The sequence below is a fragment of the Semicossyphus pulcher genome, unplaced genomic scaffold (genome assembly GCF_022749685.1).
Source record: "Semicossyphus pulcher isolate SPU_LCO1_2020_fin unplaced genomic scaffold, fSemPul1.0.p SCAF_7, whole genome shotgun sequence".
Classification (NCBI taxonomy): Eukaryota; Metazoa; Chordata; class Actinopteri; order Labriformes; family Labridae; genus Semicossyphus; species Semicossyphus pulcher.
Window position 1 is genome coordinate 12,498,495 of NW_027211748.1, and position 24,696 is coordinate 12,523,190.

Sequence of the window (24,696 nt, forward strand, 5' to 3'; positions counted from 1 at the left end):
GACTTGAAGTTGATTTTGTAGCAACATGCTTTCAAAAGTCTAGCTGTGGTACAAACGCAGTGTTGTATTTAATATTCCAGCATCTTACTCCTCACACTCTTCTCTCTTCACATATAGTGTGCAGTGGTTTAATATATACATTACTGTTTCCAGAACTGTCGGTACAACACAGCTGGGGACCGATGTGAACGCTGCAGAGACGGTTACTTCGGAAACGCGGCTCAGAGGACATGCAAAGTTTGCCCGTGCCCGTTCAACACGCCCACAAATAGGTGAGTGAAAAATACCTCTCCAAACATTCGGATCATAACTAAATGGAAATATGTGTGTCAAGAATGAACTCATGATGTGTCTTCCAATCTGTAGCTTTGCAGAAGGTTGCAGAGAGGTGTTCGGAGACGTCCAGTGTGTGTGCAGAGCGGGTTACACTGGAGACAGGTGTGAGAGGTGAGAGGCCAAGAAATGATGAGATATTCTGTGATTTTCAGCATATTGTTGAATTCAGACATTTACACCCTCTTTCTTTTCTTTTTTGCTATAGGTGTGCTCCTGGTTACTATGGTAACCCACTGACGCCAGAAGGAAGCTGTCGACCCTGTAAATGCAACGGCAATGGCAACAACTGTGATCCCAGGACTGGAGGTTAGATCGCAGACCCTCATTTTGAATACAACGCATCAATCCATTATTTAATAACATTTTAGTTCAATAAAGAAACTGCTTTTAAATTCCTACATTTCTCTTTTTTTTTTTTACTGTTTCTGCAGTCTGCAAGAACACGCTGGAGCCCGGAGACACAAACACTGATGAGTACTGCCAAGGTGAATTAACAAGAACTGAATTACGCTTTGACATGCACTTGACTATAAAAGTAGTGTCATCCTTTGCTAATCTGTTTCCTCTTCTACATTCCAGAGTGTGATAATTGTGCCCAGACTTTGCTGCATGATCTGGAGAAGCTGGATGATGAGATGGTAAAGATCAAGGCTCAGATGGACAACGCCAGCGCCAGTGCCTCCTCTCAGGACAGGCTGAAGAAGCTGGAGAACTCCATTGCAGAGACCAAGGTAACAAGGAATGTAGTGAAGGTAGTGTAATCCTGCACTGTAGCTCCCACAGGCTACAGATAAGGGTTCAGAAGAGGTGAAGAGCAGTAACAGATACTTAATCCTGATGCCGAAAGTCATATTCAAACAAAAAAATCCCTTATTTTGCACTTTGCAAACTCTGCTCTATTACCCATACAGACATGCTCACACACATAAACAGAAAGTCAACAGTGTAAACATGAGTCAGCAACCAAACCATCGCATGCCAGGGTTTGTTGCACCAACTTTCGCCTCTCATTCCCTCATAACCTCACTGTTACATCTACTTCACTTAAGTGTGCATCCTCAGTGCACGGCTCCTATCAGGCTCAAGCTTTCCTGCACCACCGACAGCATCTGGATTGGCCTTTATTTAGCTTCATTCCCATTTCTGCTCCTGTGCTTTTGCAGATTCTTGTCAACAAGTTCAGCAACACCATCACCTCCCAGAATACCAAAGTCGACCAGCTGGAGGAGGACACTGTCACTCTCACAGATGACATCAGCACCCTCAAAGACAAGGTAGAGGGCCGCAGACAAGGCCTCACATTTTATTCAAATATCAGAATTCAGTAATAAGTGTGTTAATGTGTGTCTGTTTGTTCATTCAGGCAGATAAAAAGGCTGTTGATGCTGACAAGGCAGTGGCAGATATCGAGAAAACCCACAAGAAAGCTAAAGATCTGGAAGCTGAAATTCAGAACATGCTCAAGAAAATCAAAGGTAAAGGAAATCGTAACTGTCTTATCTATTCGAATCTGCTTCTTTCTTCTCTTTGCTTCATCTGAGACTGTAGGAGCCGTAATATTTCCTTAGCTAAGTGTTTGTTTTTGTGTTTTTGAAGCTCTTTTGGACCAGCTCAAAGAAAACAACAGAGGCGATTCAGTGCCGAATGAGAACCTGGCTAAGATGCTTGAAGATGCCGAGCGCATGGTGAACAAAATGGAAAAGAGGAACTTCACCCCTCAGAAGACAGCCGCTGATAAAGAACAAGACGAGGCCAAGAAACGTACGATACATAGCCTCTACTTAGTCTCAAAATCTTGACATTTCTCGGACATTTCTGTGAACCTTTTCTATTCTGTTCTCTAGTGCTGGACTACATCAAGGCTAACGTGAGTAAGCAGTGCGACAAGAACGAGGCTGCAGCAGACAAGATTCGGGGCCTTCTGGACGGTTACGTGGACAAGCTGAAGGACCTGGACGAGGCTATAAAAGAGGCGTCAGACTTGGTGAAAAAAGCCAACGCCCAGAACGGACTCAGCGCAGAGGCACTGAAAGATTTACAGGTAATCTCTCACAGGTCGGTTAGTTGGTTATTGTTTAGTATGAAAAGACATAGTTATGAGGATAATGAATTTGTTTCATGGACAACATAACAGTGCTGTTTTACATTAAGTTTATAGCAGTTTATTATGAAAAGAAAGTATGTTGTTCTGTATTGATACATTTGCTCTCTACAGAAACGTGTCGATGACCTAAAAAAGGAGAAAAAGACCGTTGAGGATCAAATAGACTTGGCGGAAGATGAGCTGCAGAAAACAGAGGATTTGGCGAAAATACTAACGGACAGCAAAAAGGTACACTTAAAAAACTTTAGCCTGCATCACATTAACCTCGAATATTCTCTTCAGTCAGAATCATACACCTAGATTCTTTTCACACGAAAGCTCTGTCACAATAAACATCCTCATCCCTGATCCCACACCAGCACGCTGTCAGGCCCCGACATGCCGTCCGCTCAGATAATGATCAGCGTTTCTGCTCGTTGTGCTCTGAGGTGAGGTAAATGGCATTTCCTACTGTTGAATAACTTGCCCCCATTTCCCCACCGTTCTCCTCTGTAGGAGTATGAAGAGCTGGCAGCACAGCTGGATGGTGCCAAGACTGACTTGACCAAGAAGGTGAATGAAATTGCCAAGGCGGCCGCTAAGGTAGGCCTGGTGGAGAGGGCAGAGGACCATGCTAATTACCTGGACAAGTGGGCAAGGGATCTGGAGAAGTAAGTCCTTTTATGCATACGATAAATACACACAATGGAATTATAATCTGAGGTCTATTGAGTGGATTTTAGGAAAAGTCTGCTTTGTTTTTTATGTGTAAGATTTCATGTGCCTTTGGCTCATTTTCTCTCCTTGTTATCTTGTATCACAGTAGTGTGAAGGAAGTTAGTGGACGTACTGAGGTGCGCAACGCCAAAGACGCCATTGATGCCTACAAGAACATCACAGATGCCATTAATGCTGCTGAGGCTGCAGCGAATGATGCCAAAAGTGCAGCAGAAAACGCCTTGAACGTAAGCCCCAGTCTTGATGAAATACACATTAAGTACATGTACACGCTTCTTGGAGTGATACATGCATTCAAATTCAGATTGAGTATTTCAAACGCTACCACAACCAAATCGTTTTTTCCTTCCTTCAGAATGTAAATAACCAGAAGCTGACAGAGAAAGCCAAAAAGCTGAAAGAGGACGGTGATGAACTTCTGCAGAGCGCAAAGGAGGCAGATCAAGACCTCAAAAGTATTCAGCCCGACTATTAAACTGTTGTTCATTAAAATAACTCAAGAGCTCAGTCACTAATTCTTGTTTTTCTTCAATAGAAGCTGCCAAGGGCCTCCCTGGCCTGAAAAAGCGCCTGAGCGACGCTGACGAGAAGAAGAAAGCTCTCCAGAAAGAGCTGCAGGATGCACAGAACCAGTTAAACGGCATCAATAGAGGTACAACCCGTCAAGATGTTACACCAACTATTAAGCTTATTGTGTCTGAATCTGTTGCCAGAGCTCATGTTTCCAATTGATTTATCTAATTGTGTCTATCGTCAAATCAGACGACATTGCTAATGTGATCGATGAAGCCAAGAAGAAGGCAGCAGCAGCCAATGACACGGCCAAGGACACTATGGACAAACTGAACAACATTAAAAATGAAATTAGCAGGATCAACGTCCCTTCTGGTGACTCCAACCTGGGCGGTGTGTTGGCTGATGTTGACAAGTCAGGTGAGAGGCACATCCTTTTTTTATTTCTGGTCATTTATGGTACAGAATAATAAGAGTTTATACTATAAATATTTAGGAATTAAATTAAATGGTTGCTTTTTCTTCCTCTTCTTCTTGCAGTGAAGGACTTGTTGAACACCATCCCGTCTCTGAATGATAAGATCTCAGAGATGGAGGATCTGACGTCAAATCTCTCACCTATGAACAACATAACTGACAACATCAAGAAGATCAAAGACCTCATCGAACAAGCCCGGGACGCAGCTAACAGGGTGAGATCTCGCCCTGTAAAAGTATTAGAGTCCAAATCAAACCAACATGTCGCCTATTTTTCCTTTATGAGTCTAATTCCCCCTTCTTTGTCTCCAGATCGTGGTCCCGATGAATTTCGACGGCAAAGGGCACGTGGAGCTGCGTGCACCAAAGGACCTGGAGGACCTGAAGGCCTACACAGCGCTGTCCTTGTCCCTGCAGAGACCGGCAAAACCCGGCAGAGGAGACGGGAGACGCAGACGCAGACAAGCCGCAGCAGAAGGAGACATGTTTGTGTTGTACCTCGGCAACAGAGACGTAAGTGACTCGAAATGCATTTTAATGTTTTATGCAAAGATTTAGTTTGTGGTTTTATTCAAGGTGTTAACAAAACTCTTTCTTTTTAGTCTTCTAAGAACTACTTCGGGATGGTTCTGCGGAAGAACGTGCTGCACGGTGTGTACAAGCTCAACGGAGTAGAGTACGAGATGAAGACTGGTTCAATCACCGAGTCCGTGTCTGAGCCGGCCACGTTCGACAGAGTGGACCTCACCAGGTAAACTGGCGGCTTTATTCCCTTTTTTCAGCATAAATCTACATTTATGACCTGTTTTAATCCCTACTTTTATCCACTATGACTTAGGATATATGTAAAAGTGTGAATGTTTTTTTTTCCTGCTAGAATTTACCAAGATGCAAAGATGATCCTCACCAAAGACATCAACACAAACACACCGTCTTCACTGATTGAAGACGCCAAGCAAGGAGAGGGGAAGGAGAACCTGCTGGACCTCACTCCCTCTGATTTCGTTTTCTATGTTGGAGGTTACCCTGATGGCTTCACTGTAAGCGGCGTAAACAACACCAATAATATTGTGTCTTTAGTTTTTTTAATCAAAATTTAACTTGTGGAGCAACTTCTGCAAGCTAGTTCAGGCAGGCCACTCAAGCTGCACTGATTTCACACGCTCCACAGTCACCTGACAAACACCTCCTCCCGAATGTGGCGCTTTATTTAAGCTGCAAGATTTCCGGACTCTCCCTCTGCTCTGCCCTGCACCAGTACTGTGCTTATACTTTCAGCCCCAGCATCCACCTGTGGGCTCCGACTAGGGGGGTTTAAGATATTATCTCTTGAAAGTTTATGAAAGTAAACCTGATTATGTTCTTTTTTCAAACTGCATTATAGGAAGTGTAGGATCTATCACATTTGTATCTTGTCTTTAATTTTGACAAGGATTGGTTTTAATAAGTTTCTTCTCTCTTTTGCTTCTCCTCAGCCGCCACCCTCTCTTCAGTACCCCAAATACGAGGGCTGCATTGAGTTTTCCTCCTTTAACAACAAAGTGGTCAGTCTGTACAACTTCGTAAAGGCAGAGAATATCAATCCGAAAGAACCATGCAAGAGGTACAGTTGAATATTTCGATACTGTAATTATTTTTCTTTACTTGTATTCATTTTCTGTTATGTTAAGCTGTTTCTCCCCTCTTTCCAGATATGTCGTTCAAAAGGATTCTGACTACTATGAAGGCAGTGGATTCAGCAAAGCAGTTTTAGAGAGGCCTGGTAATGTCCTCTTTTTCGTTATATCCATCCATACTCGATCAGAGAACGGTCTGCTCTTCTACATGGGAAGTGAGGTAAACACATCCTTTTTAATCCTAATAGTTTGATGTATTTTTAACAGAAATGTTTGGAGTTTTTCTGCGGGGATTTTATTGCAATTCTTCCTCTTCCACGCAGGATAATTACTTCACTGTGACGATGGAGAAGGGGGCTGTTGTTATACGTAGTAATTTGCTGACAGGACCTGTTATAAGTGACATCACACCATTCCCGGTAAGAAGATTTCTATTACTCAACCACATCACATTTGTACGTATACATTGTTAATTCAATGGCATCTTGCTTTTCTATCTTTTCTTCAGACGGAAGACTGGGAAAGCCTCAGCATTGTGAAGAGTAACCAAGCGGTAACAGTCCGCACGCTGAATAAAGATGTTGTCAAAGCCAACGTTCCATTCAGCAACAGTGAGATTAAAGAGTACTACATCGGCGGTGCCCCACAAAAAATTAGGGAAAGGTATGTGGCTATTCATTTTCTCTTTTCATCATCGTGTGTTGCACAGGCGCTGCACAGTCCCACTTTTTAAACAATAAGTTAATTTTCTGCTTCTCCTCACAGGGATACCGTCACCATGCAGGCGTTCAAAGGATGCATGAAGAATCTGAAGCAGAACGGCAACGTTATCAGCGTTGTTGAGCAAGTGGGCGTCAGCAAAGGCTGTCCTAAGGAGTCCCTGGTAGGACGTTAACCCTTTTCATTCCAAACCAGATACAAATATTGTATCAAGACATAAATCAGACTTGGACATATGTGTCAACATACTCATGTATAATGTCTGTTTTCTCGTCCAGGCCACCCGTAACGTGGAGTTCAGCTTGGGGAGCTCCCTGTCCGCTGACCTCAAAGGCTTCAGTCTGGCCAACGACGTCACCGTCTCCCTGGGATTCAAGAGCACAGAGAATCAGGGTCTCATCCTGCAGGACAAACAGCTGGTCAGTCGTCACACTTGAACTGAAACATGATGTTTTTGCTGGGACTTTTGAGATTGGATTTGTGTGAGACAACGGGTTTTTAATATTTGTTTCTTGTTTTCTAGGCTGATGGCATTAATCTGGCTTTGGAAAACGGTCATGTGGTTCTCAGTTTCAACAACAAGATCTGGAAATCAAACAAAAAATATAACGACGGCCAGTGGCATTATCTGACCCTAACCAAAAAAGCTGGAAGGTAAGAAAGAGGCAGCGCATCTACACATACTTTAAGTGTCTGTGGTTCATACGATTTAATTTAAATGACATGGGAGATATCGACAGTGACACCTGTTGCCCTGCAGTTGCAATCACACACTTCCCAAATACAATGTTATTTTAAAAAGGAAACAAACCCTTGAAGCCGAAGCTTCTGTACACCAAAACAACTCTATGATTTTACCAAACAGGATTGAGCTGATAATCGACGATGAAGATGAGGGTCAGGAGCAGAGCGGCAGCAAGTCCATACCCGACACAAGAGGCACCTTGTTCCTGGGAAAAGACAATTTCAAAGGATGCATTTCCAACCTTTACACAAGACGGTAAGATTTCCCCACTTTAAATCGAATAAGTTAATGTAATGTACAGATTTTATTATCTATGTCCTTTGATGTTTTGTGATAATATTAAACCTATGATTTGCTATGTTTACAGACCAGAGAATCTGTACCAGGCTGAGGACTTCAGCTCGTTCAAGTCTTCTGGAAACGTGCTGCTGGATGTTTGTAGTGCTGACACTCTGCCTCAACTGATGCTGGACCGCAACTCTAGAAGGGTGAGTGTTTATCGTACACGTCCACACATGCAGTAACTCGTAACAGTTTGTTCTTTGCTTAGACAAACCTGGTATTGTTTTTGACATTTCTATATTATAATTAAAGTTGGTTGTTTTCTTTATGTGTAACTGTTAAAACTAACGTGCATTATCACTGGGTGAGATGATTGATTCCTCTCACTAGCAGTAAGTCTTTCTCTTTTGTATCTTTTATAAATATGCACAGTGAAACTCATCAATCACACATCTTTTGTCTTATATTTACATGTTCACATTATATTTTGCTGCCTTATTTCCAGAGATGAAGAAGAAGGAGCCCTAAGACCTGCTGATGCTGACAAGAATCAATAATACTCACAGGAAAAATGTTCTGTTGTTCACCAGCTCATTCATCTGCAGTGTACTTCAATAAAAATGTTGCACGAACATTCCTCATAATCAAAATAATTATTTAATGTGTTGTATCTCTGTCAACTTTATTTAAAAATCCACTTTCTACAAACAAAAACTTAAAAATCAGCTCATGTCTTGCTTCTTTCTTTCATGTAACTCAGTAATAAACCACATCCTAATACTCATGTCTGATTATATAACAATAGGAAACTTTTACTAATCATTGCACTTAATATCCAATAAACACATCAGTACATGCATCTGAGTTTCTCAGCGTTTTCTGGCCCATGACCGTGTTTGACCTTACAAAGTCATGTGAATTAGACTTTTATAGTCCCCTTTTTAGGACACAGAGGGATGTGAATTAAACATTGCACTCTTGTTATATCAAATGGAAACCCTTGCGGCTGTAGGTCAGTAGATTCCTGCGGGATTTCATTTGTAAAACTAGGTAACACAAATACATTTTTTAACATATTTTTATCAGTCTTCCTCTGTCTAAGCTCTGCTTGGGATTCCAGCATTATGGCTGAGAAACACTGACTTACATGATGATGTGTAGCCAGTGAGAAGCTAAGCTAGGCCTCACAGTGAAACAGGAGGCCTTGTAGAGCTAACTGTTCTGAAACAAAAGCACCCTATGTTCTTAAAAGCACGATTACATAACTTCTTCAGATCACTGTTGATCGTGCATGTGCATCACAATTTATAAAGCATGAGACTAAATGAGGCCACGTCACTACCGCAGTCCAACAACCTCTGCTCCATGTAGATTGTCTGATTAATGAATTGTTAGTTGCTGCATGAGTTCATACAAGTGCAAAAATCACCTCAGTCTAGACTCAATCATGGGGTTCTTTTAAGCAGACCCTCACCCCCTATTGGTGTTTTCTATAGAATAAGGCCGACATAAGGGGTTGTTTATTGTTTTACAATCCCTGCAGACCTGTAACTACTTCATCCCTGTTGTCCTTGAGTGTTTTCCAAACCGAATCTCTCAGATCATGCAGGCAACTTTCCTGCTCCTGATCAGTGTCAACAAGCACAACTCAAACTTCCTATGTTGCAACTAAACACCCCTCTGAATAAAGAGACAGTTTGTGATAGTGGTGATAGTCTAGGTCTTAAAGGGGGGGTGTTCATATGCTTCATATGTCACTGTGATACCTGTGGTGTAGCTTAGCTTAATTTACAGTTAAAAAAAAAACTCCAAATGTTTCTCACACTGGTGCTCTGTGCAGGCCCTCATACAGCCTCTGCCTGAAACCACTCAGTCAGCTCTGTCGCTTTAAGAAACGTAGCCCATACAAACCCGCTTTCTTTTGATTGGCCAGCTCTCTGAAGTCTGCTGAGGCTGCACATTTGTTCAGAAAAAACTGTGTGAAACCTGGCGTTCACTGCAGCCTGCAGACTGAGCAGAGAAGCCTGGGGAATTTCTCCAACATACTTTTACCTGCAGATTTGAAAATTCACTCATGTTTAGAGTGGACGTCCAACATTGTAAAATTATATGTCCTAAAATATAAAATAGTATAATGCCTCCTCTTTAATGTTACCGAAATAAAATATCTACTGTTTTATTTTCGTGCTGTAATTAAACCATCCATACTGACCCATCATTAACACTATTTATAATTGTGGTTACACTGGTGGTTAACTCTCTTTGAGAGATCTCTGTTATATTTCTAGCTAGGAGAATCAGCATTAGTCATTTAATCGTCACTTAAGTAAGTGCAGTACTTTCGAAAGCCTAACATGCACTGGTTCCAGCGTCACACTTGTCAATATTTGCTGGTTTTCTCAGTCTTCTTTAATAGGAAACAAAATGTATATTGGTTTGGGAGAGTAAGCACTACTCAACAAGCGTTTAAATAGTTAACTGGGGGTTTAGGTAACTCTGATAGGCATTTTATGATATTTTAAGTCAGTTAATACTTTAACCCCTTCATCCATTTGTTCAGTGTAACAACACGCCCTCAGTGTTCTTACCTGTCAGAAGAACTTGAATCTTTAGTGTCAGCTCTGTTTAGAGCCCCAATTAAATACAATATATATCGTATTTCATGTGTTTTAACTATGATTGTTTCATTCTAACCACTATACATTGTCGTAACCTCCCCTCTTTTTGTACAGTGGAGCCCCTGTGGAGACGTCAAAAGATGTGGGAGCAAACTATGATTTGAGTGCCAACCTAAGTGTGTCTGTATGTCTGTGATGTTTTAGGACGGTGTGATGCAGGCGAAGAATGAGAGTCTGTCAGCGTGTGCATTACCAGCCCTCGTTCAACATGCTTATCGGATGGGCGGCCCTGTTAGCAGCCTGAGCTACCGCCTGCCTCTACAGGTCCTGCAGCCCAGGTCAGTTACCGATTTCACTATTTGCATGTATGCAAGTTTTCTAAATGAAAAATAAACGTGCTTTGCTGCAGTCTAACACCAAAAGAACAATGCAGTTATGTCAGAGAAACACTGAAGATGGTGTCTTTGTCGTCTCTCCCTAGGCCTCACTTCTCTCTGGATATCAAAACTCGATCTGCTGAAGGCCTGCTGTTCTTTGCTGCCACCAGAGGAGGGCGCTCTCACCTGGCTTTATACATATCCAAAGGCAGGATCAGACTGTCCGTAGGCAAACAGAAGGAGATCTTTAACAGGGAGAAGTACAATGACGGAAAGTGGCACTCGGTCAGTGGCTTCAAACTAACCAGACGTGTACAGTTTCAAATCTGCCCGAAGAAATGCTTTATATCTTGCTATATTTTGAATATGTTGCCTGTAGGTCATATTCAGTTTGGAGAAGAAGAAGTTTCGGTTGGTGGTGGACGGGATCAGAGCCCAGGATGGTCAGCTGACGAATTCCGAGTTGACCTCCATGCAGCACTTTGTATCGCCTGTGTATGTGGGCAGTGCTCCAGAGTCTCTTCACAAAGAGCTGAAGGTAAAAGAAGAGTCACATAAGTACACACACAAGCAATTACATCACAAATGATAACATCTATATGTATTTTCCTTTTTACTTTTAGTCTAAGGCCCTCCCAAAGCAGAGTGTGTCCGGCTGTATCCGCAGCTTTAAAATGAACGGAGCTCCAATGTTAAATCCCACCACCAACCATGGAGCCGGGCCCTGCTTCGAGGGGCAGACACAAAGAGGAGCTTATTTCTCAGGGAATGGGGCACATGTGACTATCAGTGAGTACATCCCTCTGATGATATTACTGCAGGAGCATTCCTAATGACCACAATGATCGCTATTAGTTCTTGGTGGCTATCATTGAGAAGTTCAAAGACGTCAACGCAATTTGTCTCCACCTGTAGAATTCAATGACACAAAATGCTTATAAATACAAAGAATTTGGAGTTTAGCGTTAAAAAAGGTGCCAGGATAGAAGTAGCTAGATGTCAGCAGACATTAGTGGGGTTTCCCCTATTTTATGTCTTCTTAAAAATTACCAGTATGTCCAAGAGGGAAAAGGATGTGATCACATGTGATTTATAGAAGTGATTATCACAGAAATATTGTTGTAATTTCAGTGATAGCTTTCTTTGCAGATCTATTGATTTTTAGGTATTTGATTGATGATTCTTTACAGTACCCTAAAAGGACCATGACATGATACATGTAGAATTAAAGTTCTAGTAAACTAGATTTGCATTAAGTAAAAAAGAGCACAATTTGGGATGTTAAAAACGTTTTATAATCCACAAATTAAACTTGAAAAACACAGCTCAAATAGTAACAACAGGAAACACTAACAAAGATCAATTTTGTAAATATTAATGTACTTTGAAATGTTTATTGTACATATTTGTGAAAACTCCCATATGTTAGTTTGAACATAGAGTGACAACAATATTTTTGCGTCTTCGACTTACCTGCTGTGCACTGAGTAAAACACTCTAAATTGGATTTTAATTGCATTGATTTAATCAAGGAACACTGTCTCTATTTTCTCTATAATTAGAACCAAATTAGACAGTGATTCCCTAAAAAAATAGTTACATATCAGTTCATTCAAAGAAACTAGGAGAGCGAGAAAGAGTCATCTCTTTGATGTGTTCATTTCACAGCTGTCTCTTTATTGTTTGAAACGTTTGGTTGGAGTTATGATGTACAGGGTGGTTAGCGCTGTTGCTTCACAGCTTGAAGGTTCCTGGTTCGAGTCCCTGTTCGTGTGAAGTGAGCCTTTCTGTGTGGAGTTTGCATGTTCTCCCCGTGCATGTGTGGGTTCCCTCAGGGTACTCTGGCTTCCTCTCTACAGACCAAAGACATGCTCTTTAGGGAAACTGGTGACTCTAAATTACCCGTAGGTGTGGGTGTGAGCATGAGTGGTTGTCGGCCTCTATGTGTCAGAGTGACTAGTGATCAGTCCAGGATGTATCCCGCCTCTCGCCCAATGACAGCTGGGATAGGCTCCAGTCCCCTTGCGACCGTGAACAGAATAAACGGTATAGATAATGGATGGATGGATGGACGGATGGATGGATTACAGGCTTATGATGATAACCATGATGTGTCCTGTGTTCCAGATGACACCTTTGTTGAGGGCTCCAGCTTTGAACTGCTGTTTAACATTCGTCCACGCAGTCCGACTGGACTCCTGCTGCATGTCGGTGATTCCAGCAGGAACCAGTTTGGACCTGTGATGGGAAGCTATCTCACTGTGTACATGCTCCGAGGAGAGGTGAGGCCGGACACTTTGTTTTTTTCTGTCAAGATACGCCTCAACATAAAATGTATATTTTGGGTCGTATAAAAACGTGCTAAAATGAGCCTGAATTCGAAAAATATCTCTTATCATAAACATAAACTACTGTTTTTTCAGGGTTTTTTTACGGGAACTTGAATGCATCAGAACAGATCCTATGTCTAAACTTAAAGAGTGTTTCCTGTACACATGATTTAAAGCACTGTGTTTCTAAATGCTCCCGTTTACAGGTAGTGGCACGAGCGAACAATGGAAAGGGGGAGTTCATGGTGTCAGTGAAGCCGAAAGCTTCCTTATGTGATGGAATGTTTCACAAAATTTCTGGTAAAATGCACAAAACTCCTTCATCAAAGACATTATCTAAGACATACTAACACTCAAGAACCGTACTGTTACTGTATTTTGCATTAAGCCACTTTTTGTGTCTTCTAGTGATCAAGAGGAAAAATGTCATCCAACTGCATGTGGACACAGTAGACAATTACAAGATTGGACCTCCATCTTCCATGACAACTTCGACCAAAGACTCCTTGTATGTGGGTGGTATTCCTGGTGAGTGTTAATCTGTTAATCTGGGTGTTAATCTACTTAGATTTGGTTTGATGAACTTTGACACATCAGCAACATTTGAAAATATCCCAGAAAAGAATGCTGTATATTGCAGTCATGTTCGGTCAAGCTCAAAACTATGCTGGTCTTAAAAAACAGTCCATGTAATGTAAAAACTCTCTCTAAAAATCATGTTTATGTACGTGCAATAATCTCCTCACTAACACGTTACCTTTCTCCTGCAGACCTGTCGATGCACCAGACGCTCCCTGTCACGTCGTCCTTTGTGGGCTGCATCCAGGACCTGAGGATCAACAGCGAGCCGGTCTCTTTCGACCGTCTGTCCGGTGTGTTCGGTCCGGTCAACCTCAAAGAGTGTCCCGGCTGAAGTGGCGCGTCTCACTCTGCATCATCGTGCAACAAAACCTGGGACCATGTCCACCGCCAACCATGTGCAATCTGTTACCAAGACAGAGAATGTGTTTGTGTGAAAGAATGTATATATTATGAGGAGTGCGTGCGTGTGCGTGTGTGTAAAATAGATATGTGGTTCCTATTTTCTGCTCGGTTAAACATTTCTGTATTTATTTTGTGATAAAATCATGCATCATGGCACCAATTCACAAAAGCATATTCTATCGGTTGTTTTACAGTCTGATGTGTTGGTCCATGAGCTTAAATGCTACTGAATATGCTTGTGATGGTCAGGGCTGCCGTATGAGCAACCCAGCACTTTAAGGAAAACAAAAGATGCTTTTTGTGACGGTGCTTTAATAGAGATCAAGATGAATATTCTAGTTTTCTTTTGTTTAAAAGTTTATACCAGAATAATTACGTTTACACCCACGGTGCTCTACACAGTGACATTTCAGGGGTTGTCATGCTCTTTTATATTCATATCCAAATGCCAGCGTGTAGAATTGAGCATTTTAACTGGTTTATTAGGCGTGGAGTCTTCACTAGAGGCCGTGAAATCACATGGTTTTTCAAATATTGTATTACTGTTATTCTGATTTTCCATTTTGCATTCCTTTTTCATGCATCAAGATGTTTTGTGAAGCTGTAAACAACAGTGACACCAGACAACAGCATGTGATGATATTTCGTGGAGCATTCATGAAAAACCAAAATAGATGCTTCCGGTAAAAAGTCTCACCATTCATGTTTGGGACCATTTAGCAACATAATTATAAAGTTTGGAGTAATATAACTAAAGACACTAAATGTATTAGATGTATTGAAATTCCCCAGCAAGTGTTTACTTTCCTGCTTTGTACATTCATGGAAACGTGTGATATGAGAAAGAATTATGCATGATCATTTTTACGTGCATTCCTGTCTTTTGACCACTGATTTGTAATCCATTTTGTAATCTGTTTAATTCATGTGCTTTATAAATACTTCTCAGTGCCATCAGTAGGTGTTTGAAAATATCTTTTGACTTGTGATCATGCTGACAACTCACATTATTGTATGCGTCACCATAGATGGTCTATGCAGTCATTGGCCGACACGCATTTTTACAGAAATTTGGGATTAACTGTTGAATTATACTCAGCAAAATATATGTACTTTTGATTGTAAGATTAGACAAATATAATTAGCATTTTTTAAACAGGTATCATGTTAATATTGGTACAAGGAATTTTTGATTTACACCTGCTCTGTTGGAATACAGATCATTCATTTTGTTGCCACACCCTTATGAAATAACTATATTTTGTATAAAATGACTAAGAGCAGGGAATTTGTTTTTATTAAAGACACTGAAATGATATCCACAGAACTGTATCTGCAAATATGGGGATTTTTACATTCTACAAGTACATATTCTGTTTTTTCAACACTTGCAGTAATATTCAGTAAGCACCATCTTTACATTTTACAGTTTTATTGATGAAAAACCTGAATTCATAATTGAGATATAATCTATAAAATTCACAAATTTAACATAAATAGCGTTTATTTATACAATATATTTGTATCTTTTTTTTTTTTGGGCCTTTTGAAAAAATAAAATAATTTAAGGAAATATGGCCTGTGTAATTATAAAGTTTGATTTGTCCCTTTTTATTTTTATTTTTTATTTTTTTAGCTCTTTGGCGGAAATTACCACGCCCACTCTAGTGCTGCTTTCATGGACTCTGTGAAGTCATGAGTGAAAGTCGCGCTAACAGGTGCTGCACCAAATTCTTTAACCCTTCAGAATCTGTGACATAGTATTAATAATATTTTAAATAAAATACTATATAGTTTAAATTGTTATATGTTTAATACAGATTAGTCACATACTAAAAACAACAAATTGTGCTCATCTATTTTTTTGGGGTAAGGGAAGAAATTGTGATAACTGTAAAGAGAATAAAGGGATCCTAGATATTCTACAGACAGTGTCACAAACTCTGATAGCTGTAATAACTGTAGTGTATAGGTCAGGTCGACCCTTCAGTCTTTTTCATGCAGATAATCATCTGCATCACCGAATCTGAACGGTCACACACCCTACTACAATTGATAACCCCTGAAGGCAACAGCTACCAAAATAAAGCATGTGATAAACTATAACCGAACGTGTAGTGGTGACATTTCCTGTCAGATGACAGAATGTGAATGTTAATCCTGTAAACCTCTCCTATCCAATGAAATGTCATAACATTTGAATTTCCAAGGAAAAATTTGACAAACGATACTAACTACTTAAAGATAACATAAAATAGCAGGATATTTCATTTTTACAGCTCTACTTCTGATTCCCTTTAAAAGACCCCTCTAATTGATTATTGCTCGGAAAATCAGAGAAGGCGATAATTCCGATTGCTCTCAAAGGCAGCACATTTCCTGTCTGCGGTCAGGCGGCAGAATACGGAACAGCGACACACAACTGCTGGGCAAACAGCTAGCATACACACACAAGTTTTTAGCCCTTACTTATTTGGACCTGTTTGTTTATTTGCCTCTTGGTGTAATATAATGAATATGATTGCGTTTGCTCAAAACTGCGCCACCGGCTGCGATTTTATTTTGCTTTAAACTAAACTCTTGAGATATATCACCGCGTCCCCTCCCTCCCTCCGTTCACCCCGGACGCTTTCAGGGTTCTCGTCGCCGGTGTTGGGTGTCTCAATGGCGGACCCGACAGAAGCAGCCCCGGGAAGCGTGGAGGAGGAGAAGACGGACCGTATCAACGACGCAGAGCTGGCACTGAAGGGAATCAATATGCTGCTCAACAATGGATTTAAGGAGAGCGATGAGCTCTTCAGGGCTTACAGGTCTGTGAGTGATTCATACAATAACACATATTCCAGTGATGGGTACTTTACTGCTCTCACCAGGGGGTGATTAAATGTTATGACAGGTGTAGCTATAATAACTATGGTTAACCTGCACGAGTCAGAGCCACGGCGCTGTCTATGATTCATTAGCAAAACAAAACTCCCAACATCCTCGTCACGCTCGTGCAGTGTAGCAGCATATGATCGGGTCACAAGCAGGAAAAATTGCTTGATTACTACGAGCAAATCTCCACAACTACAATGTGACTTTTGATGCTGAAACAGAACAATTTTCTTAATGTAATTATATTGCAATTTTTTTGCAATTTATGTGTGGTTACATGCTGATACAAGTGGTGTGAGCATCATTAGTAGGGCTGCAACTGAAAATGTATTTATAAATTTAGATTAGAAATGTTTATTTTGGTCTATAAAATGTAAGAAAGTAGTGTCAAATCACCATACCAGTTTCTTACACTTCAGTTTTATATATTAAGTTTTAATATAAGCAGCAAATTTCCATATTTGAGAGGCTGGATTTTGATGCACAATCATTTTAATGTGCATTGACTTACCTATTAGTCATCTAGTTGTTGAAGCTATAATCATCAGTGCAAACATGTAAAGCCTTTCGAAGAAGGATCACTTAAGGTTGGCATTCCTGTGATGCCAGCAGCATGAGAAGTCTCTTAGTGACTCTGAACAGGTTTGTGTTAAACTTGTCCTCTTGGCCCAGCAGGTTTCTGCACAATCACCGCCACATGTCAACTGTCAGACAGTCGCACCTGTCTTGGCTTGTTATGTAAAACCAAGTCATCATTGTTAGATGTTATTTAGCGTGTGTAAATGTTGAAATTATCTTCCAACCTAATGGTTGGGTCAGGACTTCCCAGTCGCATATACATTTTTTCCCTGTTCTTAAGTTTGAATTGGTGCATAATCTGTTTCTTTTTAGCGTCAATTCAAATCGGGAAAAGACCACTGGTCTGCAGTTTGTAAACATCCTTTAACATGCTTATTATATGAGTTAATTATCTCGATGAAGGTTTCTCTTTCAACTTAAATGTTGTTGCCACAGAAGGGCAACCCCCATGTGTCCTGACCCCCGGTGAAAGCTTAAATGTCACCTCCTCCACTAATTGCGTTAAGCACTAGGTGTCATCCTGCTTTGATTGCATCATCAAAAAAAGATGGAGGGAAGTGAAAGACACATACACAGCAATGAAACTGAGCTTGTGACTGTATTGAACTTCCCAGTTTCCCGCTAAGGGTCCCCTGGAGTTTCTTAAGGTGGCATTATGTGTTAAGTCACAATCATTTATTCCATTAACAGCTGCACATCCCCTCTGAATAAACTTGCTTTTGTGTGACTGTCATCTTGGGCCTCAACTTATCAATCATCCAGCATTTAATTTATAAAACAGGCTTAACACTTTGTTCTCATTGAGCTGCGCTTATGCCCTCTGGATCTGGCACCTGTGTGTACACAGCACGCCTCTAACTGCCGTGTTACCTTGTTGTCTATCTTCTGTTTCAGGAATCACAGTCCGCTGATGAGTTTTGGAGCCAGTTTCGTGAGTTTCCTGGTGAGTCAAGAAGCAACACTTGGAGCATTCTCTGTTTTACTTTAGTGGTCAGCTGTTCCGCTTTAAAAAATCCTTGATGAGGAATTCCCCTTGCGTTCATCATTTTTTTATGATGTTTTGTTCTTCTGAAAACTTAGTAGGACTCGTGGGAATAAACCCCCCCCAAAGGCAATGATGGCAAATAAAGAATAATGTGCACGTTTTTTACAGTCCTTAAAGTTTGTTTGAAGTTCCAAGTAGTGCAAAACACGTTAACAAGCCCGTATAACCTGTTTGAGTTACCCTTGAGGAGCAGATTCCTCAGACCTCAGCACACAAACAGGAAAAACTCTCAAGGAAACTGTCATGATTTAAAAAAGCGCAGGTGAAATCCTTCACCTTGAAGTGTAATTGTCTCCCTCTGTGATGTATAATACCATGTTTATTCATCTGCCCACCTTTGTGTAGAACGCCATGATGACGTTTGAAGAGGAGAAAATGCAGATGGCCTTCGAGGACCTCAAAGCTACAGAGAGACTCTGTGAGAGTGAAAACACCGGTGTCATCGAAACCATTAAAAACAAGATCAAGAGGAGTGTGAGTAACTTTTAAAACACCTAGATTGCTGAAATGTCTGTTTTTCACATCCATAGTTAAGAGTGAGATGTTTGTGTGGGCAGATGGACTCTCAGAGGTCGGGGATTGCTGCTCTGGACCGACTCCAGAGGCAGATCATCATCGCAGACTGCCAGGTTTACCTCGCAGTGCTGGCTTTCATCAAACAAGAGCTGTCGTGTAAGAGGAAGGAAATTTGATTAAGATTTACCATAATATTTGCTATTTAAATTCCACTTGCTCATTGCATGTTTCACTGACCTCACCCTTGATCTCCTGACAGCTTACATCAAAGGAGGCTGGATCCTCCGCAAAGCCTGGAAGATGTACAACAAATGCTACAGCGACATCACGCAGCTGCAGGAGGGCAGCAGAAGAAGAGCGTCCGAACAGCCAGCAGCGCCTCCTCTATCTCTGTCCTCCTCCTCTGACCCGTCCTCCCACAGCCGCTCTTCTTCACCTGGGCCGAGCCCATCACACCGACTGGACGGCATCAGCCCCGAGGCTCTGGACCGCCTTAAAGGTTCGGTCAGTTTTGGTTACGGCCTCTTCCACCTCTGCATCTCGATGGTGCCGCCGCACCTGCTGAAGATCGTCAACCTGCTCGGCTTCCCTGGCGACCGCCTCCAAGGCCTGTCAGCGCTCATGTACGCCAGTGAAAGTAAGGACATGAAGGCCCCCTTAGCTACGTGAGTATGTGAGTGAGTACGCTTGTGTATCTGTATTCTGCCTGTAACTGAAAATGTATCTGACTAATTCAGTTGTAAACAATATAACAAAGTAAAGGAAGCATAAAAGAAGGAAAGAAACGATATGCCACTGTGTGAGATTAAGTCTTGTGTTGGCGGCTACAATGTAATGCAGATGTTCGGAAATCATTGGCTGATACCAAGTACCCATCTGTTACCGTTGAACCGATAAGAAAGACAGATGTTAATATTTAACAGATGTTTACAGCTATCCCTGTATGGATGTTATCGTTGGAAAGCCAGAACACTGAAGGAATTCTAGCCTCAAAAACAAGCTGAGCAGCTAAAGTTAGCGTTAGCTCGGCTTCTGGCCTCTCCTGACATCCTCTGACTATTGAATGGTCTGGATTAAACACTGATTTAACTTAAACTGATAATCTCGAAGTTCTCAGTTCCATTGACGGTTGCTTTCCTTTTGACTGTTTGCCTTCATCTGAGCGTCGAATTTCTTTCTTTTTCTTTAGAGTTTCACTTATTTTTGAAGTTGCGTCTGTAGTCATCAATCTTTTCTTTGTTTGTTACTCGCAACACTTGCACAGACCGGAAAAGCAGCCGCTTAGCTCCACCTACCCTCTCTGGCAGACCAACCACTGCTGGGTGATGGAAAACGCGTCACTAACTGGGGCCCGCTTGTGATTATTTTCCATGAATGACGCTGAACGACACCCAGTCCTTAATAATACTATAAACTGGAAATGCAAAGGCGTTCATCAGTGGGCCGTAGGCTCAATCACCATTGTGTTACCTCATTCGGTGACAGATACTTAACAGACATTTATTTAAATGAAAATCAGATTACTGACATTTTACTTGCATTGACTATCATGTTCTCAGCTTGCACTTCACTCTTATTGTTTGCTGTTGTCCCATGATAAGTCATGATACATTTATACTGGTTTTGGTTTCAGAATGAATCATGCCGTAAGTGATCGCAGTTTTTCAGGCTTTTGGAATTGACCAAATATTTAACCAATACTAATTCAGTGAAAATAGTAATAGTAAAAATGATAAATTTTCGTTGATCATAAAATAGTCATTTTTGCTGTACACTATGTACTACTCCCACTCATTGCAGTCTCTGTGCTTCCCTCACAGCCTGGCCCTCCTGTGGTACCACACAGTAGTGCAGCCCTTCTTTGCTCTGGACGGCGCAGACACACAGGCAGGCCTGGTCGAAGCCAAATCCATCCTTCAACAGAGGGAGGCCACCTATCCAAACTCCTCTCTGTTCATGTTTTTCAAAGGCAGGGTCCAACGCCTCGAGGTAAGGACATGTTAAAGATAGGCTTTATCATAAGTGCTGTGAGGCCTGGTCTCCTGACCGAATACTTCAAGTTTCCTCGGCCTCTACTCACACCACAAAGTTCCTCCTTTCTAGTGCCAGATCAGCAGTGCCTTGACGTCCTTCCGCGGTGCCTTAGACCTGGCTTCTGACCAGAGAGAGATTCAGCACGTGTGTTTATATGAAATAGGTACTTTTTTTTCTCTCTCTGATTTTAAACCACCCTCCTCAGTGCTCTTCTGCATCATAATGTCTTCTTTTGAACATCTCAGGTTGGTGCAGCATGATCGAACTGAACTACAGAGAGGCCTACAGGGCCTTTGAGCGCCTGAAGACTGAGTCTCGCTGGTCCCAGTGCTACTATGCCTACCTAACTGGAGGTGATAACAGTACAAATGAATGAGGCTTACATGTAATTTCTTCCTTGTTTATTAGCTCTTAATCCATATTATATGTTGTTGTGTTTGTAGTCTGCCAAGGAGCCACAGGCGACCTGGAGGGAGCTTCCACTGTGTTCAAGGAAGTTCAAAAACTTTTCAAGCGCAAGAACAATCAGATCGAGCTGTTCTCCACGAAGAGGGTGAGTTTGTGTCTGGCTGATTTTGAATTGCAAATTTGTGGTTCAGAAAATACAATGAAAATCAGTGAGTCACGAGTGTGCGCACTTGTTTACAGGCGGAGAAGATGAGGTGCCCCAGCCTGTGCAAAGAGCTCTGCATCCTGTCTGTGATCGAGATTCTTTATCTTTGGAAAGCTCTGCCCAACTGCTCCACTGCCAAGCTGGAGACGATGGCACAAGGTGCTTGATTTTTACATGTTTAACTCAGTAACATACAGTTTTGGTGTTATTTTACAGCCTTGTTGGTTTGTTGTGTCATTCTGAGTCACTTAAGTGTATTCTTTTCATTTTCTAGCCCTGCAGGGGATTGACGACGCCTCATGTGCAGGCCTAAAGAACCTGCTCCTTGGTGCTATTAACAAGTGTCTCCATAAAACCAAAGATGCCATTCAGGTATTGAATCATATTAATAACACAACGGTCTACACAAAGTTCATACTGTGGTAATAATAACTATAACGCTCTTTTTTTGTTGTTGCAGTATTTCCATCTTGCTGCGAGGGACGAGGTGGGTCGTCTGAGCAACTCGTATGTGCAGCCGTACTCCTGCTATGAACTGGGCTGTGTCCTGCTGAACACCCCGGAGGCAAGTGTGTGTGTGTGTGTGTGTGTGTGTGTGTGTGTGTGTGTGTGTGTGTGTGTGTGTGTGTGTGTGTGTGTGTGTGTGTGTGTGTGTGTGTGTGTGTGTGTGTGTGTGTGTGTGTGTGTGTGTGTGATAGAAAGAAAGAAAGACTACTCTATCTGAGATGGTAGAGAAATCACAATAATATTTTATTCTGTTTCTTTTCAGTCTGCAGGGAAAGGCAGGATGCTGATGCTTCAGGCCAAGGTACAGTGGGTTTCTTTATTTGCTTTATCCTGTCTTGATATTTATACTGTTTTTTGTTTTATTGCTTGTTAAGAACTGCGAGTAGTTGGTAGCAACTTATGCCTTATGTAATAATAATCTCTTCAAAGACATTAATGCTCGTGTTTGGATTTTGTCTTCTTCTTAGTCCGTGTGCTCTGACAGATCAATGCACACACTGCCTGATAAGATGATGATAAACCCAATAAAGAACTGGAGTTAAGTGGAGTTAATAGTCTGGTGCCACTGGACAAAATTGTATCGAACTTTGGATGCAGAGTGGGTTTGTGTGGAGGGTGAGGAGGGTGTTGTCTTCCCCTCTTCAGACACCAGATCATGATGCACTGAGCAAGTTTAGATCCCTCCCCGAGAAGGAAATGTGTGCAGAAGTCTTGACAGTATGCATTCGTGTCCACCTTAACAAGGGTTAACAGAGATGGTGATGACAAGGACAAGCACAGGCGACATCCACGTTCTTCTTGGTAACATATAAAGAGATTCTGGTTGAAGCTATATCCCTGAGTGGTCAGTGAGTCGGGATACCCCTGTTATGCACCCTGAGAGAAAGGCAGAATTGTCTGCTACAGCATGTCGGCCACATCCCATCCACACTGAGCCAAAAGAGTGCTCTTAACACCTTTCCGAATAACATAAAAATGCCCAGTCCGACCATTCATATGGAAGGCCCCTTTAAATGGTTGCATCAGTTTGTGTGTACACATGTCCAGTAAATAGTGCCTGCATGTCCTGAGGTGCAGTGGGTGCAGCCTCACCCACACTGGGAGTTATTTTGATGTCTGGTGCAGCAGCATTGACTTTGATGGTGAATGACTGGCAGCTGGCATTGATGCAGCTTGGGTCTCCCTCTCAGTGCTGCTGCTGTAAGATCCACCCCTGCATGCCTGAGCAGATGCAGCAGTGTCTGACAGCAGCTCAGGAGGAGTCGAGCAGCCTGTCTGCTTCTTTAATGTGTACACTGCTACATGTTTGGGCAGCGAGTGCATTGATCGGTCAGAGAGAGCCCGCAGCAGAGCTTGTTGGAGGGCAGAAAATAAAATGTGATTTTTATTCACTATTTTGTCTTGTTTTCATGGATTATGCAGGAGGACTACGCCGGCTATGATTTTGAGAACAGGCTCCATGTTCGGATTCATTCAGCGCTCGCCTCCATGAGAGCTGCAGCTCAGCCCTGACGTCTTATCCGCACTTCACACACAACTGGAATAAATGTCTTTGAAAAGCCACAATAACTGGGCACTTACTTTACACAGTTTAATTTATTTTTATTTTCATACTCTGAGCCGATGTTTCATTTAAAAGTGTGCAATATATACAGTAATTTTTCTATGGGAGAGCATTTACAAGAGATGTTTAATTATCTTGTTACTGTACTGCACTGTTAATTCTTAAATTGGGGTTTTATTGTTTATATGGTTCAGTTCAAAACTAAATCTCAGCTAAAGCAGATGAAAGTCTATAAATTGATGGAAAGCATCAGTCATATTGCTTCTACACAGTGACAATGTTTCAGGTTAAGAAGAGCAATGGCACATATCAAGTATAAACTCAAAAAGCAATGAAAATAAAAGACTCGGCTGTGACTTCAAAGAAGCTGATGTTCCCACCACCTCAGTGTTTATTGACTTTGGAAACATTGTGCTGTAAAGGCTTTAGTAATCTAGAGGTATGAGTTCCAAACGTGATGTTTATTTTTTAGCGAGTTCCCTTTTTTTAAGCAGAATTGTTTTTCAGTGTAAATATGGTTTAGTAGATGTGCCAACATCATGTTGCTCCACTCTTGGGTGGCCTAGAAGCACAGTGCTACTGTTAGCTGGAACCTGGTTCCTCTTTATATTGTTTGTTTTAAGATAATAAAATTAATATTGTAAAATGTACTCGTTTTATTTACTGCACTATTTAGGAACCATGTTTAGACGGGACACCAACGTGATTAAACGATCAACGCTGCTACAAATGATGTTTGAACGTCTCACAAATACTAACACGACGTAACTTTTACTAATTTCAACATTTTTTTATTTTAAAGATAAAGATATTTTGGCCATTTTTGCCTTTTATTGATAGGAAAGATTAGAGATTGAGAGCATATGAGGGATGACGGGCCGTGGACGGGAGTCGAACCTGAAGAGTAGCCGCTGCATTGAGGACCGTCGCCTCCGTTTATAAAACGGTAAATGGACTGTACTTGCGTGGCGCTTTTCTAGTGGTCCGATCAATCAATGCACTTTTACACTACGATACATTCACCCTCACACACATTAAACCCAATGATGGTTATGCTTTCGTGAGCAATGTGGGGTTCAGTGTCTTGCCCAAGGATACTTTGACATGTGACTGTAACAGTCGGGAATCGAACCCCCAACTTT

At 41.6% G+C, this 24,696-nt stretch overlaps 2 protein-coding genes across 2 annotated transcripts in view; both read left to right on the plus strand.

The window, feature by feature from the left end:
- LOC138611109 (laminin subunit alpha-3-like) overlaps nt 1–15,262 on the plus strand; it is a 58,648-nt gene extending 43,386 nt beyond the window's left edge. Inside the window, exons 42-77 of the mRNA XM_069684043.1 lie at nt 154–272; nt 367–447; nt 542–642; nt 768–821; nt 916–1,067; nt 1,500–1,610; nt 1,700–1,811; nt 1,933–2,097; nt 2,181–2,377; nt 2,552–2,668; nt 2,936–3,090; nt 3,243–3,384; nt 3,513–3,612; nt 3,693–3,809; nt 3,920–4,090; nt 4,211–4,362; nt 4,460–4,660; nt 4,750–4,898; nt 5,025–5,187; nt 5,623–5,750; nt 5,839–5,983; nt 6,087–6,182; nt 6,272–6,426; nt 6,529–6,646; nt 6,762–6,902; nt 7,007–7,137; nt 7,349–7,483; nt 7,596–7,716; nt 10,333–10,466; nt 10,610–10,790; nt 10,885–11,043; nt 11,129–11,294; nt 12,633–12,787; nt 13,042–13,135; nt 13,244–13,363; nt 13,606–15,262. Coding sequence (XP_069540144.1) covers nt 154–272; nt 367–447; nt 542–642; nt 768–821; nt 916–1,067; nt 1,500–1,610; nt 1,700–1,811; nt 1,933–2,097; nt 2,181–2,377; nt 2,552–2,668; nt 2,936–3,090; nt 3,243–3,384; nt 3,513–3,612; nt 3,693–3,809; nt 3,920–4,090; nt 4,211–4,362; nt 4,460–4,660; nt 4,750–4,898; nt 5,025–5,187; nt 5,623–5,750; nt 5,839–5,983; nt 6,087–6,182; nt 6,272–6,426; nt 6,529–6,646; nt 6,762–6,902; nt 7,007–7,137; nt 7,349–7,483; nt 7,596–7,716; nt 10,333–10,466; nt 10,610–10,790; nt 10,885–11,043; nt 11,129–11,294; nt 12,633–12,787; nt 13,042–13,135; nt 13,244–13,363; nt 13,606–13,748 — 4,881 coding nt within the window. The 3' untranslated portion in view covers nt 13,749–15,262. The remainder of the gene's footprint in view (nt 1–153; nt 273–366; nt 448–541; nt 643–767; nt 822–915; nt 1,068–1,499; nt 1,611–1,699; nt 1,812–1,932; nt 2,098–2,180; nt 2,378–2,551; nt 2,669–2,935; nt 3,091–3,242; nt 3,385–3,512; nt 3,613–3,692; nt 3,810–3,919; nt 4,091–4,210; nt 4,363–4,459; nt 4,661–4,749; nt 4,899–5,024; nt 5,188–5,622; nt 5,751–5,838; nt 5,984–6,086; nt 6,183–6,271; nt 6,427–6,528; nt 6,647–6,761; nt 6,903–7,006; nt 7,138–7,348; nt 7,484–7,595; nt 7,717–10,332; nt 10,467–10,609; nt 10,791–10,884; nt 11,044–11,128; nt 11,295–12,632; nt 12,788–13,041; nt 13,136–13,243; nt 13,364–13,605) is intronic.
- A 974-nt stretch (nt 15,263–16,236) lies between these two features.
- Nucleotides 16,237–24,200, plus strand: LOC138611110 (tetratricopeptide repeat protein 39C-like). Its single transcript, XM_069684044.1, has 14 exons — nt 16,237–16,629; nt 18,170–18,218; nt 18,666–18,794; nt 18,878–18,992; nt 19,096–19,501; nt 20,657–20,825; nt 20,940–21,033; nt 21,116–21,223; nt 21,314–21,423; nt 21,519–21,642; nt 21,758–21,855; nt 21,944–22,048; nt 22,253–22,291; nt 23,413–24,200. The coding sequence occupies exons 1-14, from the start codon at nt 16,484–16,486 to the stop codon at nt 23,500–23,502; spliced, it is 1,782 nt and encodes a 593-aa protein (XP_069540145.1). The 5' UTR covers nt 16,237–16,483; the 3' UTR covers nt 23,503–24,200.
- Nucleotides 24,201–24,696: the final 496 nt, after the last annotated feature.

Coding starts and splice junctions, on each gene's coding strand:
- LOC138611110 (XM_069684044.1), top strand. CDS start 16,484: ATGGCGGACCCGACAGAAGCAGCCCCGGGAAGCGTGGAGGAGGAGAAG. Junction 16,630..18,169: donor GAGCTCTTCAGGGCTTACAG/GTCTGTGAGTGA, acceptor CTTCTGTTTCAG/GAATCACAGTCCGCTGATGA. Junction 22,049..22,252: donor TCCTGCTGAACACCCCGGAG/GCAAGTGTGTGT, acceptor GTTTCTTTTCAG/TCTGCAGGGAAAGGCAGGAT.